The sequence below is a fragment of the Anopheles merus genome, chromosome 2R (genome assembly GCF_017562075.2).
Source record: "Anopheles merus strain MAF chromosome 2R, AmerM5.1, whole genome shotgun sequence".
Lineage (NCBI taxonomy): Eukaryota > Metazoa > Arthropoda > Insecta > Diptera > Culicidae > Anopheles > Anopheles merus.
Window position 1 is genome coordinate 679,247 of NC_054082.1, and position 18,993 is coordinate 698,239.

Consider the following 18,993-nt stretch of genomic DNA (forward strand, 5'->3'; position numbering starts at 1 on the left):
CGAGAATCGGGCAACATTTCAAGCTAACATAAATAAAGCACATCAGATTAGCGGAATGAGCGAGCAAATGAACAACTCTGGGTACAATTTCCTTCGAATGGATTGGTATTTTACCGTAACCAATCGAATATATTTAATAAATTAAACAATAGTTTATTCCTGAGATGGCCGAGCGTTGGATCAGATCAGCTGATTGGCGGTATTTGGTAAACAGAATACAGCTGACACTGTTGTACGTTTGTTTTTAAATCCTATTTTGTATTTTGAACAGGATGTGAGTATTTTTCTTCAACCGAAGCGCTTTCGTTTGGCTTGTTGGTAGTTGGCGAATGATGATGAGGAAGATTGTGCTGAAAAATGGTGTGGTTTGCGAACCGAACTGGACGGCTGTTGCAATCCAGGCGTCGATTTCAGTTCCAGTAATCCATTTTGCACAATAGTTCCGGTAGATGACTTTTTCCATTGTACCACTCGTACAGTGCCTTTGCAACCGTCGATGTGGTTAGCAAACAGTTTGCGTTTAATTCGTTCCTGACAAATTGGACACTGCATCTCGTATGCATCACGCGTGAACGCGATTGCACGCTCAAACTGTGCGATGAACGTGTCCGCGGTGGCTGTACTAGCGGATGTTTCAGGAGACTCCTCGCTATCAAGGACAACTGTATCGAGGATGGTGGTGGAAATTACTGTTGGTACGTCGCACGTTAAATCGATCGACTCCTTGGGGGGCAGTTTCGTTTTGAACCTGCAGCGAATGTTCTCGGGCTTCGGAAGCATATACCTCACGTTGACGGCATAGCGCGTGCATACTTCGCCGTTAACTATTTTGCTCATTTCATAAATTTTATAAAACGTACCGCCACAGCTATCGGCATGCTCTTTCCACCACTCATTTTGCAATCCAGGAGGGCCCTCAGTCGAGCGCACAATCCCATAAAAGGGCCCATAATTGTGGCAGATACCCGTGCAGCGATACCACTCGTTCCTGCAGGTCAGACTCGTGTTGTGCAGTTTGTGGTTAAAGGAAATATTCGTCTGCAGCTTTCTGTTGAGGAATGTCATGATTTTACGGAAGTTTCCTCCATGTCCATTGTTGGGTTCTTTGACACCGTCTATTTTAAGCAGGGCGTGTATCATTTCATGCTGAAATGTGACGAAAAGGTGTTAATCTAGTGCGGATGAACGGAATAGCTTACACATACAAGAATTATACTGATGATTTCGATACGGGGCCGCAATGTGAGCAGTGGTCCGTTCAGTGCGATTAAATATCTGCCTTGATCATCATTGAAATTCCTGTTCGTAAGTGAGTTACCCATTGCGTCGGACCACATAATGTCCAATTTTTTCTTCTGTAATCGAGACTGAAAGAACAGTGCATCGAATTTGTTAAATATCGCTCGAATGTCGGGGAGTAGCATATCGATGAATTTCCACTCAAAATTGTTCTCCATATCCACGTAAATCTGCAGTTCGTCTATGAAATATTCGTTGCTGTTCAGATCCGAGGTCTGAAAGATTTGAAATCATTAGAACGTTGAAACACACACGGGCACAAACGTGCTGGCCGGTTCTTTACCTTTGCCTTAAAAAGTTGGGGCTCCTGAACAGTGTGGACATAGCTGATTCCGCTTTGCACGGTGGATGATTGTTTTTGCTTTTGTTTTGGCGTGTCTGCGGATGCAGCTGAGGCTTGTAATATAACATCATCATCGCTATCGGAAAGCAAATCTACCGATTCGGCTTGGTACCGCGCTTGAAGCTGCACCGCCAGCAGACGATCCCGTTCAATAGAATCGACTTTTAAAACATCATCCTCGCCAGAACTTATGTCGATCGATTCTTTGTCAAACTGCTGTTGCAATCTTTTGGCAATTAGGTGGTCTTCGGCCTCGTTTGCCATGATTTTCAAGCAGAAGAACGCTTTTGCAAAGGGACCACTTTTCTGCTGCCGGTCGGAAAACGCAATGCACAAACAAATATTCGTCTGCCACTGGCAACTGACAGTTAAAAAGGCGCAAACAGCTGTCATCTGCCACAGAGCGACGTTAGCATTGGAAAAGAAACGAAACAACAACAAACCACTGTGTGATTTTTCTTGGTGCTTATCGACAAATTGTGATAAGCTTGCGTATAAATAGTTTCATGAGTGTAGCACAAAAATGGGGGATGTTAAAACATGTTCCATTCGCATATGCCAAGACGGACACGCCAATGCTTTGGCGTTGAACAGAGAATGCACTCAAATCGCCGTAGCAGGCCGTAGCTGTGAGTATAGGAGGCGGAAGATGCCGTGCAATGGTTTGTGGGGAGCCAGATATTAAACCTATGTAACTTGTGCATTCCAGTACTGAAGGTATTCTCGATCGAAAACGATGGATTCACGGAGGTATGTAATATGCGTGGCGGGAAGAACCAAAATCTAAGCTACTCCTCCAACGATGTGGCATGGAGTGCGCTGGATTCAAACATACTCGCAACCGCGGCAACGAATGGTGTCGTGTCGGTGTGGGACTTGTCGCGTTTCGGTCGCCAAAAGCAGCTGCTAGTGTACAATGAGCACGAGCGCACGGCGCACTCGGTGGCTTTCCACGGAACGGAAGCAAATCTTTTGATATCCGGATCGCAAGATGGCACCATCAAGTGTTTCGATCTGCGCACGGACAAATCGGCCATAAACACGTACTTCAGCAATTCGGAAAGCGTGCGGGACGTAAAGTTCAGTCCTCATGCGCCCAACACGTTTGCTGCGGTATCCGAGAACGGCACGGTACAGCTGTGGGACATCCGCCGGAACGACCGATGCACGGCCCAGTTTACGGCGCACAGTGGACCAATCTACACCTGCGATTGGCATCCGAATCAGTCCTGGCTGGCGACGGGAAGCCGCGATAAGCAGATCAAAGTTTGGAACACGAACCCCAAGAACTCATCGCACGAAAGTGCGAAAAACGTTTCCCTCGAGTACACTATACATACGATCGCGGTGGTTGGCAGGATACGATGGCGTCCGGACAAGATGTTTCACATTGCAAGCTGTGCGCTGGTGGTCGACAACAGCATCTACATCTGGGACCTTCGCCGACCGTACATTCCGTATGCTTCGTTTAACGAGCATTCGAATGTTACCACAGGCATAGCGTTCAAGGGTAACGATCGGCACGTGCTACTGTCCACCAGCAAGGACTCGACGATATTTAAGCACGTATTCAAGGATGCGGCACGGCCGGCAATGAAGGCTAATCCGCAAGGTGCCAACTTTAACTACAAGGGCGATTTGCTGTACGCGTACGAGATGAAGCTTATTCCGCCGCCACCGCCCTCCAGCTTGCTTAGCCAGGGAACGGCCCTGTTGGGTTCGCGTCAAAAAACGCCTCCGTCGGCGGAACAGTTCCATCTGGCCAAATCGAATCTGTCCAACTTTTCGACCAAAACTATCAACGTGAATGCGAAGGACGTGACCAAAACATCACTCCTAAAGGACTACCTGGCACTGAAGGGATGCGCCAAAGAGTACATTCTGACCGGTGCGTCTCTGGCGGAGATTTGTAGCCACAATGCGGCAGTTGCGAAAAAGTATGGCAAATCGAATGTTAGCTTTCTGTGGAATTTTATTAGCCAACTGTACGCGTACAGTTCCATCGCCGACATGAAGCTGGAGCAACGCAATTCGAACGCAATACCTCATGGTAGCGGTCGTTTGATGGCGCAAAACTCCAACCAATCGAGCACGGGACGAAGCGAAGATCGTGCGATGGGTAGCGGCCCCAGCACTGGCCCCGCAAATGTCGCAAATAACAACAGTACTGACGATTTCCTCGAGTTTGCAAACAGCAAAACCGCCCACGAAACGCACGGCTTGGGGCAGCTGCTATCGGTGGACATTGAACCGGACAAGTGCGATTTCGTGTTCGGCGAGACGGAGCTAACGTTCGATTCGGTCGACTGTATAAAAGGCTTTCGGGATGGATTTCTTTACACCGGTCCGCACGACCTGGTAAAAGACTACACCTTCCCATCGTCGAATCTAATGAACGCACACGAGTTGCATCAAACGCAGCCTCGCAAGCATCTGATGGCTGAAAAATCCCTCGAAACTTCACCACCACCGAGTACGGCGCCGACCTTCCTTAAAATCTCCGACCACAACCCATCCCCGCCGATCTGGGAACCGCACCAGGTGCTGGCTGACTGTTTGACTTTGCAGACGGAAATCGGGGACGTGCAGACATCGTCCTGCATTCTAATGGCACTCGGGGAGCGCAGACATAGCTTGCAGATAGACGAGAGCTTCCAGGAGAACTGGCTGCTGTCGTACATCGAGCTGCTTCACCGGCATCAGCTCTGGAACGAGGCATCGCAGGTGATCAACATCAGCTGGATCCGATCGGTGTCGGAGATGAACCAGCAGTCGACGACCATGTACACGAGCTGTGGCCAATGTTCGAAGCAACTGGTTGGATCGGTGGGATGGTATTGCGCACGCTGTAAGTCTACTCAAAGCTCGAAGTGCAGCGTTTGCAACGGGGTCGTTCGCGGCCTGTACGCCTGGTGCCAGGGATGCTCGCATGGAGGCCATCTGGAGCATATGAAGCATTGGTTTGCAAACAACTCCAAGTGTCCGCGGTGTGGACATTTGTGTGAGTACGAATAGGCGACCTGCGAACCAAGAACTGCGAGTGTACAGCGAATGGGCAATGAGTGTAAGGTAATAAAACAATCCAAATACAAATACTATACTATAAAACTATAAACTATAGTTTAACTATAGCTATAAACTATATACTATAAAACTTCTCCTGCTGCATAAATTAGATAAATCGAATAATGTAATCCATGTATGCTACATATCCGTCGATTCGTCACTTGAGCTTAAATGAAATCCGGCATTGCTGAGTCCAGCTTCGTGAGCGACGTGATGTTCTACGCCTTCTCCGGCGCACGAAGAGGACAGCTTGGTGGTGCTGTTGAAAAGTTTGCGATCCGTCAATATACCGGCCCCGCCACCATTCGCAGGAGGAATTGGGCCAGAATTGGGCAGAGACTCCTTCCCGAGAGCTTTAAGATCGTGTGCGCTAGTTACTTGGCGCACAGGACGATTCGCTTGCGCGTGCGAGTCTTGAGCTTTATCCTGATAGCGGTGAAGAAATTCTTCAAACTTTTTGTTACTTTCGGAGCCTTGGAAATCGAACTGATGTGATGGGGGTGGCCGTTTTGCTCGTGCACGGACCGGGCGTGTCATTGGTTGGGTTTTGTGAGCCGGGTGCTTTAAATCGGCGTTTACATGCAACGTTTGCTTTCCGCTAGATACCTTACGCTCCGGCTTTGGACCAACGTCGCTCACGACAGGAAGGACTTGCGATGACACTTGATTTCTTGATGGTTGCGGCTGCGTCATGCTGCTGTGCTGTGATTCAACGGCTTCAACGGCAGGTATTGAGTCGGATATTTTTCTAAACACCTGCATCGGTTGGGTATGGTCGTGCGTGTCTTCCAGCGTATAGGAGGTCCATGACGAGTTGCGACTCATTCCAGAATGGTTGTGAGAGTGTTGAGAATTGAAGGACGCACGCGAGAAGTCGGATGCGGTCGTGTTTCGCGACGATTGAGACATTTGTCGTGGCACCAGCGAGATACGTCGTGCCCGATCGATATCATCCTTCAAGGGGTAGGGTTTTGGTGGAATCGGTGGCGGCACCGGGTGCATGCTGGCAGTGGAAACCTTTGGCCCCAGCCGGGGTGGTACAGGCGCTTCGTGGTCTATTCTCGTGGACGTTTTTTTGCCCGACAGAAAGTACGTTTCAATCTCCTGCAGCGATTTGCCCTCCGTTTCGGGAAGCACTTTGTAAAGGATCATGGCTCCGACGATCGTTACTAGCGAGTAGATCCAAAAGGTCCCCGGTAAGGTGAAAACAGCCAGCATCTTGAGGAACGTCTTGTTGGCGATAAACCCGAAGATGTACGCTATGCCGCCGGCCAGCCCGGACCCACCGCTGCGCACGTTCGGCGCAAAGAGCTCTCCTATCAGTATCCACGGTACCAATCGAATGCCGATATGCGTCAGAAAGGCACTGCCGAGCAGTAGGGTCAGCGGGATCCAGACGTACTTGTTCTTGTTCACGTGCGGCAACGGCACGAACACTTCTCTCGGGATAGCGGATTTAACATACTCTCCGTAACTGATCGTGATGTTAATTGGATCGTTCAGGCTATCATTAAGGTAGTAGTTGGTGAAGCTCTGCGCAGCATATACAATGCCACTGTCCAGCGCATGGTTGGCTGTGCCGTTGATCGCTTCTGCACGCAAGGATGCGTTGCTGTTGGCTAATTGCGTTGCGATCTGCGTTAGATTGATCGGCTGGTGCACCGTGCTGTTACGATGCCACTCCGCTATTACCTCTTTGGACTGCAATGGTATGACCCTGATGTCCGCCTTGATGGAGGACACATTTGCGACCACGTTTTGTACGGCGGCGCCTGGGATGTCGTTCAGGAAGTAGGCATAGCTGGCCGCTCCGAAGAAGCAGATGGCACATCCAATAGTCGAGATGAACACGAGCGGTCGCTTGCCGGTACGATGCACCAGAAACACGCAGAACAGTGTCCCAATCAGCTCGGTCAGTCCCAGCAGACAAGTCGCGTAGTATTTGTTGATGGGCGCTTTCAGAGTGTGAAAGATCTAATTGAGAATGTCAACATATAGGGATGGTGGGGCGTTAGTGTAGTGCGTGAGGGTAACCTTTTCAAGATGCTAAAAAATGGTTAAGGCCACCTACCTGGACGGCGTAGGTTTGAAGTGTCGTCATGCCGGAAAAGTGTCCGATGAAGAAACACAGCAAAATAATACCGAACGGTTGCAGGAAGGCCCGCTGCGTGTAGAGCCGCGCTTTATCCACGATCGTGAAATCCTTCTGCAGTTCCGCGTCCGCTGCCATTTGACGCTCTATCTCCTCGAACTCGTGCGCAACCTGCGGCATATGGAAGCGCCTAATGAACGTACCCCGGACCCTGGTGTGATCGTGCAATCCTGCTTACCTGCTCTTTCGATGTCCAGCCGCGTAGCCAAGCAAGGGCTGCCTTTGAATCCTCGAGCCGTCCCTTGCTGGCCAGCCAAACGGGACTCTCCGGGATGAAACCTAGCGCCACCACGGCCAGTACGGGCACGACGGCACTGATTAGTGCGACCGTACGCCACTTCATGAAGCTGCCCATGAGAAACTCGAGCAAAACGCCCAATATGACGCAGGTGGAACCGGTAGCGGCCAGCATACCCCGGTACCGAGGTTCCGTAATCTCAGCGACGTACGTCAGCACAGGAGCTTCTCCGAGCCCTCCACTAAGGCCGGCCAGTGCGAGTCCTGCGTACAGGAACGTTACATCACTAGCGTAATGGAACAGCAGCCAGGCGACGAAGATGGGGATGTTAATGAGCTACGGTGGAGGAGGAAAAGTGCGCTGCTAGCATTAGCCACGGCCTGTGAACAGGCGGTCGAAGCGATCCCGTCCGTACGTACCTGCATGGCGCGCCGTCGGCCAATCGGTTGGGCGAGCATGCCGGAAAAAATGCTGCCCAACGGCACGCAGATCAAGTTGATGGAACTTAGCCACGAAATCTGCTCCCGACTCAGCGTGACGTCCCGCTCGAGGGCGGGCTCGCGCCCATCGCCACCCTGAATGGCGGGAATTACTATCGTTGGGAAGCCCAACGTCATGCCATACCCCAGCAGTAGCACATTTTTTGCACCCACAGCACAGGCCTGCGCTAGCAGAGGTTTCCATCCCGCATCCGGTGCTGGTTCCGCCTGCTTGGACACATCCGCGCACCGGTCGTACGCCGTCGTCTCATCGTCGGGCATTTCCGCAATACACTTTATGTCGCGTTTTATGTAATCGATGGGCGAGAACACGGTCGCGGGATGCGTTTCGGCCAGCTGCGTACGATACTGCTGTGATAGCTCGCGATGATCGCTGGTGCAGCTGCTCGCGGTGCTCGTCTTGCGGATGGCCAACCCGTACGGGTCGGGATCTTGGAACTGTTCGCCGACAAACTTTAACTTCTCCTTGCGTTTGCCATAGTTGGTTTTCCGCACGGCCAGCTGGTAGGGATCGGGATCTTCAAACTTTTCACCAGTAAACACCACCTTCGTTCGTTTGCGCTTCCTTTTGCTGCGCTGCTTGCGATGGTGCGAGCAGCACGCGCTGGTTTTGCTGTTCCGTTGGATTTCCACCTCGACCCGGAGCAGCTTCGCAACGGTTTGCGATAGTTTGGTGAACGTTCGCTCGGTACGATCGTCGGCACTGTGAGACGGCTGGTGCTGTTGCTGCTGCTGCTGCTTTCGGCAACTGCTGTCGCTGCGGAAGTTTTGCGAATCGGTTAACACCAGTTTGCTATTGCCCAAACGGCCCGATCGGCCAATAGATCGCTTACAGGGTCGCTCAATGCAAGGGGGGGGGGGAGGAGATAGGGGACAGTGGACAAATTTGTGTGTACGATCGATTAGCGAGCCGTTCCGGGTGAAGGTGTAAATAGGGAAACCGTGGTAACTCGTGCAAAGAGTGAGGTAAGCACAGTAAGTTGCGATCTTCATTTGTGTTTACTTGGTTCTATGACTGTTTTTTTTTCGATTTTATTACACTCATCAAAGATTCTCTAAATTACGAAAACACTGCTAGTTGTCAATTGGATTTTCTAGCGATACGGTCTGACTGTTTTTAAGCGCTTTAGAAACAATCTCGATCGACATGACACGATATGAACGCCTTTTTCTGCTAACCGTACTCAGTTTCCACAGATTTTGCTACAATATTTGAGTTTACATTTCATTTTAGTCTATTTACCTATTCTGTTCCTAGTCAGTAGGGACTTTTGAAATCAATACCAGTTTACCTGTTAACATAACCGTTAATTAACGGCCTAACAACATGCTTTTCGTGGGTATGAAGCTCTTGTCATACGTGGGATTGAGTTGACTATATTTTTTGTTGTGGGGTTATTCCAATGATTTACAATTAACTAGATATCTCACTACGATTTTTGTGTAAAATTTATCCATTAGCCATTCAAACGAGCTTTCCAGGCGGTTAAAACGTTTTCTACGCATGTCGCTTTTGAACTTTGGCGGTATTTCGTATGGACGCCCTCATGCAACGTACCGAACCAAAACAGTATGTATATATCCGTCTGGCGTGGAATTTTCCTCTCGCCCAGCATTACACACACTCACCTTACTTCCACCATAGTGCGAACCGGTATAATATTTTATTCACTCAACACCGTGACGCACGCGAACGCGTTTTTGCTGCTACTGTACTATTGTTCGTTATTTTTAGACTTTTTGGAAGCGAAGAAAAAGCAACAAAGGTTAAATGAAACAGATCAACAAACTGGATGGCCTTTTTTTCTTGGGGCGATAGCGCAGAAAAAAATTCCGTTCTGTGGGTTACACGGTTCTGGAACGGACTTCATGGATGGGCAGATTAAGCGCGACTGTCCCACGCGAAAGCACGCCGCTCGTCGATCGCGATCATTGCTAGTTAGTTGATCTGAATTCTGGGATTTTACAGTGCGCCACGTTTGCATGTGTTGTTGGGCACGGCGGGTACGGCCAGTGCCTGCGATCGTAAACGTTGGCATTTTATTGACCAAACGGGGAAGCTTTCAGACCAGCGCTGTGGTTGTTTGAATAATTTCCCCTTCCCCGGGGATTTTGCTGGGATTTTTCTACAATCGCGGGAATGTTTTGTAGCGCTAATGGTATTGGTGAGTGGCCTAGGCAAACAAAAGACACCACACACAAAAACATTGCGTATTGATTCTAGAGCTTTTATTAATTAAATAAAATTTGCATTCAAAAAGAAAATACAAATTTTGCGTTTGAAGTAGTTCAACGTCAGCGTAAGATGAGGTCCGTATTTCTCTTTGCAAGGCTGTCGCAAGCCGCCCCTATCGCCACCGAACCGGTTTAGGCCGCTGGCTTTTCCTCCGAAACACCGGTGGCAGCCGATGCAACCGACTGTCCATCGTCGCTGTTGTCCTGGCAGGACAGCGACGGGAACTTCTGGTACAGGGCAGCACGGTACTTCGGATGGCTGATGCCGTACACGATCGGGTTGTAGACGGCGTTGGCCTTGGCGAACAGCGAGCCCCAGATGGTGGCCAGCGGGCTGATCGGGGCAGCCTTGAAGATTCCGGTGTAGTTGATGACCAGATACGGCGTCCAGGCCATGAACCAGAGCGAGATGGTGACCAGGGCGACCTTGGCCAGCTTCATCTCGGTGCTGGTGTTCTGGGCTTCCTGCGAGCGCAGCGAGGCGACGTTCATCTTCTTGGCCTGCTCGCGCATGTTCTTCTCGTGGGCCGATACAGCCTAGATGGGTAGGAGAGAGGGGTGTAAGTCGAGTGTAATGTGTATGTGTTGTGCGGTGGCGGTGGCTGTATCTTGCTTAATCCTACTCCGTGCCCTCACCTGGATGATGTAGATGTACGAGTAGATGATGCTGAACAGAGGCAGGTAGTACACGAAGCCAGAGTAGATCAGAATGTATGATCGGCTGGTGAAATCCTGCGACAAGTAGTCAGTTCCGCAAGCGGTCATGTTGCCCTCCGGCACGTATCGGTTCCATCCGAACAGAGGAGCCAACGTCCAGAGCAGAGAGAACGCCCAGATGCCCAGAATGCGCAGCAGGGCACCGTTGTTGGTCATCGGCTTGCCCGCGAGACCCTTCACGATGACGTTGTAACGGTCAAAGGCAATCATAGTCATGGTCCAGATCGAGGCACAGCCGAACAGCGATCCAAGCATGGCGTAGAGCTCGCAGGCGAACGGGCCAAAGACCCAGGTCTCGTGCCAGCAGTTGATCACCATCGGAGGGGCCATGGTAAACATCATCAGGAAATCGGAGAAGGCCAGATTGACCACCAGCAGGTTGGAGGGGGTTCGGAGTGCCTTGGTATTGGTGAAGATGTAGATAACGCAACCGTTGCCGAGAATGGAAACGACGCCAAGGACAAAGATGGCAAAGCCCAGGATCGAGTGCCACAGCGGGTTCATCGGCGGGAACTGGTACCAGTGAGCGTCCACCATGTGGAGCATCTCTGGCGGTACCTTATCGACGACGGTGACATTGCTGACGACCGTCTGCGTCCAGGCGCTGAAGTGCGGCTCTGCGAAGGCTGCCATCTCGGTTTCTCTGCGCTGACAGTTTCCTAAAACAAGACACAAAGGCGTGCGATTGTCCACTGACTAGCGTGGTTGGGCCACACCGTACACTGTTCACTGGGTGTTTGGGATGAGCTGAAGAAAATCGCTTTTCAGGGCGAACTACTCCAAGCTTCCTGTAGCTACTTGAGAACTCTACTCAACTGATCACCGGTGTTGTACCAAGGAACAACTCGTCCTTCTGCCGGGTGCGGCAAGCTTTTATAGCGCGAAAAATTGGGCAGACCGCGCTGTACTAATTCGATTAGTGCCGTTTTTGTGGCGGTTTTTTGTTTTTGTTTTGGGACGGCAGTACCGCGAACACATTGCCACACGTATTCATAATTTGGAAAACGCTAATCCTTAACGTAATAATTTCGTCCAGTTTTGGTGCTTCTGCCAGCTTATGCGCTTCGTGGTGTTGCCGATGGGCCGGTGCCTAGCACGAGCGACGGATTATACGTCACGGGAAATTGAATTGTGCTTGCAATGTGCATAGCCGCTTCGAGGAATTGGCAATGCACGTGTTCCACATAACACATAGCGTTTCAGAAAGTTTCGGCTGCTAAATTGGTGGCCCAAAAGTGCACCCTGTTCTGACAGTACCAACAAAGAGCATTCATGGGTTCCAGTCCCGAATGGACCTTGCTCCCATACAAAATAGGACTGACTGTCCTGCTATGGGGGCAAATCATTAAGTCACTGAAAGCCAAGGCCATTAGTAGTTTAGGCAGGCCTTGACTGCGAACGGTTGTTGTGCCAAAGAAGAAGAGAAACCCTGTTCATTAAGTAGGCCGAGATGATCACCATAAGAGATCAATACTTAATGGTTTCGTCTTCGAAATTATTCTGTTCTTTTAATAGTAGTAGTAGTAGTAGTATATTTGTTTATGTTATAGGTTTTGTTTATGATATTTTGATAACACTGTGCAATTGTATAAAGGGTCTGTATTTAAACTCTCTTTTTTCTAACTTCTCTATTTGTATTTTTGATTATTTTCTGCTTTTATTTGTTTTAATTCCTCGGGATTAGTTAGTAAAAATCCCCTGCAAATCTAAAATCTTATTCTGACTAATTGGTGTACCTATAGTAGGAAAGTTCGTCCTACGTAGGGGTTTTTTCGGAACTTGAACACCTATGACGGGCTCGTGCGTGTTGACTGCTTCTTCTACTTAGCGTAGAAGACAAATTGTAATTTACTTAAAATTAACGATTTACTTCTTCTTCTATTTGGCGTAACCGTCCTACGCGGATATGCCGGCCTACTACTATACAGGCTCTCGACAATTAATCCTCTAGTCACGCAAGCCAGATAGTCAGTCAATCCTTGTGCTACGGCGGGATGGTCCATTGGAGTCTTGAACTCATCTTGGCGGGCATGCTATTGAGTCGTTCGAGTTGACGAGTGTCCGCCACGGGACTGCCCCATCAACGACTTAAAGGAGCCTTTTTTCTTCCTAGAGACAAGACCCAATATTTAACAAACCAAATCAATCAGCAGTCACGGGGTGTAGAACACATGAATTTTATGTAATTTATTTGTCAAATTTTAGCATAGTGCTTGTAAATACTGCATGTTCACAACATTATCACAATGAATTTCAAACAATTTAAGAATTTTATTTCGCTGACCCTTCCCCGCCATGATGATGCAGGTGGCCCTCTTTCCACTGACCTGCTAGAATGGTTTAGGTTTCGCATTGATCGGCAGCAGTCGTACAGGAGGCTACGGAGTTCTGATCGGTAGCGTTCTCCTTACGCAGTTGCAGCGCAGGGAAGCGCTTGTACAGAGCGGCCCTATATTTGGGATGACTAATGCCGTACACTATCGGATTGTAGACGGCATTCGCTTTGGCAAATACCGAGCCCCAAATCGTTTGGAGCGGGCTGATGGGGCTGGAATCGATTATGCCGGCGTAGTTAATGACGAGATACGGCGTCCAGGCCATGAACCAGAGCGTGATGGTGACGAGCGCCACTTTGGCCAGCTTAATTTCTGCATTCGTTTTGGACGCATCCGATGACCGCAGGGAGGCAACATTCATCTTTTTCGCTTGCTCCCGCATGTTCCGTTCGTGGGCAGAAACAGCCTGGTTTGGGAAGGAAAAGCAAGTTTAGCCCAAAGTTATTTGAATTTTCACGGCAGCATCCCTTACCTTCAGAATGTAGGTATAGCAGTAGATGATGAGCAGCAATGGCAGCCAGTAGACGAACACGGAATACGCGTAGATGTAGGAAACGCTGATCCAATCCTTTGAGAGATAGTCCGTGCCGCAAGCACTCATGTTGCCTTCCGGTACGTAGCGATTCCAGCCAAACAGTGGAGCCAGCGTCCAGACAAGCGAGTTGGCCCAAACGAACAGGATGCGCATCACCGAACCAACGTACGTGAGCGGTTTGGCGGACAAGCCCTTCACGATCACGGTGTACCGATCGAAGGCGATCATCGTCATGCTCCAGATGGAAACGCAGCCCGACAGTGAACCGAACATTCCGTAGATTTCGCACATGAGCGGACCGAACACCCACGTCTCGTGGTAGGAGTTAATGATAAGCGGTGGCGCCATCGTAAACATCATCATGAAATCGGCGAAAGCCAGATTGATCACCATCAGGTTCGATGGCGTGCGGAGGCCTTTGGTCGAGGAGAAGATCAAAATTACGCATCCGTTTCCTACGATGGAGATGAGCGCCAGCAGTCCAATGGTGGTGGCCAGTGCCGCATGCCACTTTGTCTCCAACGGCGGAAACTGATACCAGTACGTGTCAACGAGATGGAGCATCTCTGGGGGCACTTTGTCCACCACGGTCAAATTTGCCACCGAGATCGTCCAGGTCAATGCTTGTGGGCTCTTTGGACCGAAGATGCCCACAGGTGTGTGGTCCATCATGGCGCGATGGTGCAGTTCGTTCGTTTACGGGGGCAGGAGTGGGACGCAAACACACGCACAGACTCGTTGGAAAGGAATGTAGTTCAAACTCTTCGGCACTGGTGTCACTATCTGAGATCGAGGATACTGAGCGACTCAATCTGGCCATCGTATCGTTGTATCATATTTATAGAGCTAAGAACGATAGTTGCGGATGGGAAGTGATCGCCGTAATTGAATTAGGCAAAGGTAATAAAACTTCTCAGATTGACAGGTCTTAGAACGGCTTAGAGGAAGAGATTAGCGCTGCGACGGTGGTCGGGAGGGGGTGGCTTGGGCCTGGTTAAGCCCTGCTGCTGCCCTGTGTTGCGTCAATGGCCAGCGTTAGTAATGATTGCTTCCCTGATTGTTATGATGCGTTATGATTGTTTCTGTCTGCCCGCACTGTCGCTACATAGTGCGAATCACAGTCAAACAGTTATGGATCACTGGGAAGCAGTGGTTCAGTGGATGGCTAGGGCCCAATTGGCCGATACCCAGTAGCCGCATTAGTTTTGCGTACACGCGCCATTCATTGCACGCACGTCTGCGCAAAAGCCGGTAGGCGATTAGTGGCAGACGATATTTTGTACCGTTCATACCATCATAGCAACCCGTTGGTGGTAACCGTTGTTTGGATAGTGCGCTGGGCGATGTACCATGGCGTTTGCAGGCAATATTCAGACGGGCCGGAAAAACTGTGCTTCAACACAGTTTCCATTCAAATTTAGTGCAGAACAGGCGGCTGGGCTCGTGGAGGACAGTAATGAGGATGCATTCTGTACGGAGTATGATAACAATTTTGTGCCTTTCAACAATTACACCAAACCAGGTATTGGGAACGTCACAAGTAAGACCCTTACTAAGTGCGCCGAATTGAGTCAAAGGTTGTGCTTCGTTTCCGTTCCAGTTCTGCGGCGGGATCAGCTGAGAGAGGTGTACAAGGAAAAGTTGTCGCGAATTTTGACGAAAAATGCGAACGAACAACTGGAAACCATCCACCGGCAGGAGGAGGAGCGGAAACAGCTGAGAAAACGGAAGAATTATTATATGGCAAAGGAAACTGGGCAGGATCCGCAGTACAGTCTGCAGCGAACGGATGATGTGGTAACGTTCTGGAGCTACCGTGGCCGTCGGAATGCTAATCATCGCCGCAATAACGATTTCACTAAACCGCAGGAGGATAAATTGGATGTGCAGTTTGAATAAATTGCAGGCGCATTGATGTGCATTTCATTGCCTTGCTTGCTTTGCTTCTTTATTGCATATTATCTTATTACAAACTCGTCCAGATCTAAGCTTTCTCGTCCGAGGCCTGGGTGGCACCCGACGCAACCGACTGGCCATCGTCGACTGGTGCTGCATCCTGGCACGATAGCGACGGGAACTTCTGGTACAGGGCAGCGCGATACTTCGGATGGCTGATGCCGTACACGATCGGGTTGTAGACGGCGTTGGCCTTGGCGAACAGCGAGCCCCAGATGGTGGCCAGCGGGCTGATCGGGGCAGCCTTGAAGATTCCGGTGAAGTTGATGACCAGGTACGGCGTCCAGGCCATGAACCAGAGCGAGATGGTGACCAGGGCGACCTTGGCCAGCTTCATCTCGGTGCTGGTGTTCTGGGCTTCCTGCGTACGCAGCGAGGCGACGTTCATCTTCTTGGCCTGCTCGCGCATGTTCTTCTCGTGAGCGGACACAGCCTTCAGGATGAAGGTGTACGAGTAGATGATGGTCAGCAGCGGCAGCCAGTACACGAAGATGGCGTAGATGATGATGTACGAGCGGCTCAGCCACGTCTGGGTCAGGTAGTCGGTTCCGCAGGCGGTCATGTTGCCCTCCGGCACGTATCGGTTCCATCCGAACAGCGGGGCCAGAGTCCAGAACAGCGCGAACACCCACACGCCCAGAATGCGCAGCAGGGCACCGTTGTTGGTCATCGGCTTGCCCGCGAGACCCTTCACGATGACGTTGTAACGGTCAAAGGCAATCATCGTCATGGTCCAGATCGAGGCACAGCCGAACAGCGATCCCAGCATGGCGTACAGCTCGCACGCGAACGGGCCAAAGGTCCAGGTCTCGTGCCAGCAGTTGATCACCATCGGCGGGCCCATCGTGAACATCATGAAGAAATCGGAGAAGGCCAGATTGACCACCAGCAAGTTGGAGGGGGTTCGGAGTGACTTGGTGTTGGTGAAGATGTACATCACACAACCGTTACCGGTCATCGAGATCATTCCGAGCATGAAGATGGCAAAGCCTAGGATCGAGTGCCACAGCGGGTTCATGGGCGGGAACTGGTTCCAGTGGGGATGCACCATGTGGAGCATCTCTGGTGGGACCTTGTCCACCACCGACATGTTGCCACCGCTCTGCGTCCAGGCATCGAAGTGAGGTTCCACAAACGCAGCCATTGCTAATCTGTATAATCGTCGCAATATTTTGGCAAAAAAAAACATTCACCGGAACAATTAAGGTTCGGTTAGAATAATTATTGACGCTGAATGTTAGTACTACTTACATTGGGAAAACGGTTGATGTTGTTTTGGTTTAGCTTTAAACAATATATTTAAGCTGAAGAAAATCGTTGTTACACGAACTACTTCAGCTGCACAGCTAAAAGAGTGTTTCCCTCTGGAATTCCCTGCACCAACTCGAGCATTTCTATGCACTTGGTCAACTATTTATACTGGTCTAGAATGCAGTTCCTTCTGTACGCGATGCAACTAGTAATTGAATTATGTTAAAGGGTTTACCATCGTTTCAAGCATCGAGCAAAAGACAACAGAACTTAACGTAAAAGAATTGCATCGTTCGGAACCGGCTTCTTTGGACTGGCAACGTGACTTGTGTATAAATAGTTTGAAAAGTCACAAAGTAAAATAATGTTACAAAAGTGATAAATGACATGTGTACGTATCTTCTATGTCGACGTTGGCAGTAAATTAAAGGCCCTTGGAAAGGCAATAAGTTAAACATCGTTTAAACATATGGACGATTTTTTAATACTAATTTGTTACCTGCAAATAAGAATGTAGAAATGCTAGTAAATCAAGTAAGCCATGATCTTGATCTCAACGCACTTCATTAAGACACCAAGAGCGTTGGGATCAAAAGCTTAGCGAGCGATGGATCGATCTCTGTTTGCTAGGATTAAAGATTTGATTCTATTGCGCGATGGTAAGCAACATGTGGAAAAATTTCAATGTCAAGGTCACCTGTCCATCCAACCGACCAATAATGGAAGAGGAGTTTACTCATTATCGATACCTTGTTTCCGATACGAAAGGAGTAAGTGGGACAACTTCTTACCCATTCCCATGGGGTGGCGTTTGCGTTCCTTTGCGCCACAGCGCCTTAAGTCAATTTGTAAGCGGTAAAGGGGTAATTCAATTAGAATTTCGGACAGCCGTGGGGAAGCAACTTTCTTCTATATAAACGTACAATAACTGAACAATGGGCGTAGTCAATGTTTTGGCGCAGAGCTGTTAAGTTTGTGTGAGGAAAGTAGGAAATATTGAAGTAGTTCGATTTCGATCGATTTTCTTCAGTGAACTGTGTCGCAGATAGAAGGATTCAATTTTTAGTATTTGCGCATTTGAGGTACAAATCATTCCACAAGCATCCAAAGGTATCAAAATTGGGCATATTGATGCTAAACACTGAAGTTTTAATCATTCCAGACATGGCAGCCTTCGTAGAACCGCATTTCGATGCCTGGACGCAGGGATCCGGCAACATGTCGGTGGTGGACAAGGTCCCACCAGAGATGCTCCACATGGTGCATCCCCACTGGAACCAGTTCCCGCCCATGAACCCGCTGTGGCACTCGATCCTAGGTTTTGCCATCTTCATGCTCGGAATGATCTCGATGACCGGTAACGGTTGTGTGATGTACATCTTCACCAACACCAAGTCACTCCGAACCCCCTCCAACTTGCTGGTGGTCAATCTGGCCTTCTCCGATTTCTTCATGATGTTCACGATGGGCCCGCCGATGGTGATCAACTGCTGGCACGAGACCTGGACCTTTGGCCCGTTCGCGTGCGAGCTGTACGCCATGCTGGGATCGCTGTTCGGCTGTGCCTCGATCTGGACCATGACGATGATTGCCTTTGACCGTTACAACGTCATCGTGAAGGGTCTCGCGGGCAAGCCGATGACCAACAACGGTGCCCTGCTGCGCATTCTGGGCGTGTGGGTGTTCGCGCTGTTCTGGACTCTGGCCCCGCTGTTCGGATGGAACCGATACGTGCCGGAGGGCAACATGACCGCCTGCGGAACCGACTACCTGACCCAGACGTGGCTGAGCCGCTCGTACATCATCATCTACGCCATCTTCGTGTACTGGCTGCCGCTGCTGACCATCATCTACTCGTACACCTTCATCCTGAAGGCTGTGTCCGCTCACGAGAAGAACATGCGCGAGCAGGCCAAGAAGATGAACGTCGCCTCGCTGCGTACGCAGGAAGCCCAGAACACCAGCACCGAGATGAAGCTGGCCAAGGTCGCCCTGGTCACCATCTCGCTCTGGTTCATGGCCTGGACGCCGTACCTGGTCATCAACTTCACCGGAATCTTCAAGGCTGCCCCGATCAGCCCGCTGGCCACCATCTGGGGCTCGCTGTTCGCCAAGGCCAACGCCGTCTACAACCCGATCGTGTACGGCATCAGCCATCCGAAGTATCGCGCTGCCCTGTACCAGAAGTTCCCGTCGCTATCGTGCCAGGATGCAGCACCAGTCGACGATGGCCAGTCGGTTGCGTCGGGTGCCACCCAGGCCTCGGACGAGAAGGCGTAAGAAACAGAGCGGAAGTGAAAGCTACTGAAACCACGTGATATCAAGTTGGAAGAAAGATGTACTGAGGAAACTAATTTCCAACCGG

The 18,993-nt window shown here is 50.1% G+C and overlaps 8 protein-coding genes across 9 annotated transcripts; 3 read left to right on the forward strand and 5 right to left on the reverse strand.

The window, feature by feature from the left end:
- Positions 1-87: 87 nt before the first annotated feature.
- Positions 88-2,035, reverse strand: LOC121603717. Its single transcript, XM_041932860.1, has 3 exons — positions 1,583-2,035; positions 1,206-1,514; positions 88-1,146 (listed from the first exon to the last, which is right to left on the reverse strand). Exons 1-3 carry the CDS (start codon positions 2,033-2,035, stop codon positions 289-291), a joined length of 1,620 nt encoding a protein of 539 aa, XP_041788794.1. The 3' UTR covers positions 88-288.
- Positions 2,036-2,065: 30 nt separating this feature from the next.
- On the forward strand, positions 2,066-4,726 carry LOC121603716 (GATOR complex protein WDR24). Its single transcript, XM_041932859.1, has 2 exons — positions 2,066-2,271; positions 2,352-4,726. The coding sequence occupies exons 1-2, from the start codon at positions 2,166-2,168 to the stop codon at positions 4,655-4,657; spliced, it is 2,412 nt and encodes an 803-aa protein (XP_041788793.1). The 5' UTR covers positions 2,066-2,165; the 3' UTR covers positions 4,658-4,726.
- LOC121603714 (facilitated trehalose transporter Tret1-like) lies at positions 4,708-9,641 on the reverse strand. 2 transcript variants are annotated; one of them, XM_041932857.1, is made up of 5 exons: positions 9,228-9,641; positions 7,518-8,355; positions 7,039-7,434; positions 6,780-6,971; positions 4,708-6,682 (listed from the first exon to the last, which is right to left on the reverse strand). In XM_041932857.1, the coding sequence occupies exons 1-5, from the start codon at positions 9,239-9,241 to the stop codon at positions 4,847-4,849; spliced, it is 3,276 nt and encodes a 1,091-aa protein (XP_041788791.1). In that variant the 5' UTR covers positions 9,242-9,641; the 3' UTR covers positions 4,708-4,846. The 2 variants fall into 2 exon arrangements, with proteins under 2 accessions (XP_041788791.1, XP_041788790.1); XM_041932856.1 differs by lacking the exon at positions 9,228-9,641 and having other exon boundaries at positions 7,518-8,606.
- A 164-nt stretch (positions 9,642-9,805) lies between these two features.
- LOC121603721 (opsin-1-like) lies at positions 9,806-11,410 on the reverse strand. Its single transcript, XM_041932866.1, has 2 exons — positions 10,470-11,410; positions 9,806-10,370 (listed from the first exon to the last, which is right to left on the reverse strand). The coding sequence occupies exons 1-2, from the start codon at positions 11,181-11,183 to the stop codon at positions 9,966-9,968; spliced, it is 1,119 nt and encodes a 372-aa protein (XP_041788800.1). The 5' UTR covers positions 11,184-11,410; the 3' UTR covers positions 9,806-9,965.
- Positions 11,411-12,710: 1,300 nt separating this feature from the next.
- Positions 12,711-14,597, reverse strand: LOC121603720 (ceropsin-like). The gene is made up of 2 exons (XM_041932865.1): positions 13,359-14,597; positions 12,711-13,292 (listed from the first exon to the last, which is right to left on the reverse strand). Exons 1-2 carry the CDS (start codon positions 14,091-14,093, stop codon positions 12,891-12,893), a joined length of 1,137 nt encoding a protein of 378 aa, XP_041788799.1. The 5' UTR covers positions 14,094-14,597; the 3' UTR covers positions 12,711-12,890.
- An 81-nt stretch (positions 14,598-14,678) lies between these two features.
- LOC121603727 lies at positions 14,679-15,347 on the forward strand. The gene is made up of 2 exons (XM_041932874.1): positions 14,679-14,943; positions 15,022-15,347. Exons 1-2 carry the CDS (start codon positions 14,772-14,774, stop codon positions 15,318-15,320), a joined length of 471 nt encoding a protein of 156 aa, XP_041788808.1. The 5' UTR covers positions 14,679-14,771; the 3' UTR covers positions 15,321-15,347.
- On the reverse strand, positions 15,339-16,777 carry LOC121603722 (opsin-1-like). The gene is made up of 2 exons (XM_041932867.1): positions 16,629-16,777; positions 15,339-16,528 (listed from the first exon to the last, which is right to left on the reverse strand). Exon 2 carries the CDS (start codon positions 16,519-16,521, stop codon positions 15,406-15,408), a length of 1,116 nt encoding a protein of 371 aa, XP_041788801.1. The 5' UTR covers positions 16,522-16,528; positions 16,629-16,777; the 3' UTR covers positions 15,339-15,405.
- Positions 16,778-17,566: 789 nt separating this feature from the next.
- Positions 17,567-18,908, forward strand: LOC121603723 (opsin-1-like). Its single transcript, XM_041932869.1, has 2 exons — positions 17,567-17,710; positions 17,791-18,908. Exon 2 carries the CDS (start codon positions 17,793-17,795, stop codon positions 18,906-18,908), a length of 1,116 nt encoding a protein of 371 aa, XP_041788803.1. The 5' UTR covers positions 17,567-17,710; positions 17,791-17,792.
- The last annotated feature ends 85 nt before the right edge of the window (positions 18,909-18,993 follow it).

Coding starts and splice junctions, on each gene's coding strand:
- LOC121603717 (XM_041932860.1), bottom strand. CDS start 2,035: ATGACAGCTGTTTGCGCCTTTTTAACTGTCAGTTGCCAGTGGCAGACG. Junction 1,515..1,582: donor CCCAACTTTTTAAGGCAAAG/GTAAAGAACCGG, acceptor CAAATCTTTCAG/ACCTCGGATCTGAACAGCAA. Junction 1,147..1,205: donor AAATCATCAGTATAATTCTT/GTATGTGTAAGC, acceptor GTCACATTTCAG/CATGAAATGATACACGCCCT.
- LOC121603716 (XM_041932859.1), top strand. CDS start 2,166: ATGGGGGATGTTAAAACATGTTCCATTCGCATATGCCAAGACGGACAC. Junction 2,272..2,351: donor CGCCGTAGCAGGCCGTAGCT/GTGAGTATAGGA, acceptor TGTGCATTCCAG/TACTGAAGGTATTCTCGATC.
- LOC121603714 (XM_041932856.1), bottom strand. CDS start 8,591: ATGAAGATCGCAACTTACTGTGCTTACCTCACTCTTTGCACGAGTTAC. Junction 6,972..7,038: donor GCTGGACATCGAAAGAGCAG/GTAAGCAGGATT, acceptor CATATGCCGCAG/GTTGCGCACGAGTTCGAGGA. Junction 6,683..6,779: donor TTCAAACCTACGCCGTCCAG/GTAGGTGGCCTT, acceptor ATTCTCAATTAG/ATCTTTCACACTCTGAAAGC.
- LOC121603721 (XM_041932866.1), bottom strand. CDS start 11,183: ATGGCAGCCTTCGCAGAGCCGCACTTCAGCGCCTGGACGCAGACGGTC. Junction 10,371..10,469: donor CGTACATCTACATCATCCAG/GTGAGGGCACGG, acceptor CTACCCATCTAG/GCTGTATCGGCCCACGAGAA.
- LOC121603720 (XM_041932865.1), bottom strand. CDS start 14,093: ATGATGGACCACACACCTGTGGGCATCTTCGGTCCAAAGAGCCCACAA. Junction 13,293..13,358: donor GCTATACCTACATTCTGAAG/GTAAGGGATGCT, acceptor TTCCCAAACCAG/GCTGTTTCTGCCCACGAACG.
- LOC121603727 (XM_041932874.1), top strand. CDS start 14,772: ATGGCGTTTGCAGGCAATATTCAGACGGGCCGGAAAAACTGTGCTTCA. Junction 14,944..15,021: donor CAACAATTACACCAAACCAG/GTATTGGGAACG, acceptor TTTCCGTTCCAG/TTCTGCGGCGGGATCAGCTG.
- LOC121603722 (XM_041932867.1), bottom strand. CDS start 16,521: ATGGCTGCGTTTGTGGAACCTCACTTCGATGCCTGGACGCAGAGCGGT.
- LOC121603723 (XM_041932869.1), top strand. CDS start 17,793: ATGGCAGCCTTCGTAGAACCGCATTTCGATGCCTGGACGCAGGGATCC.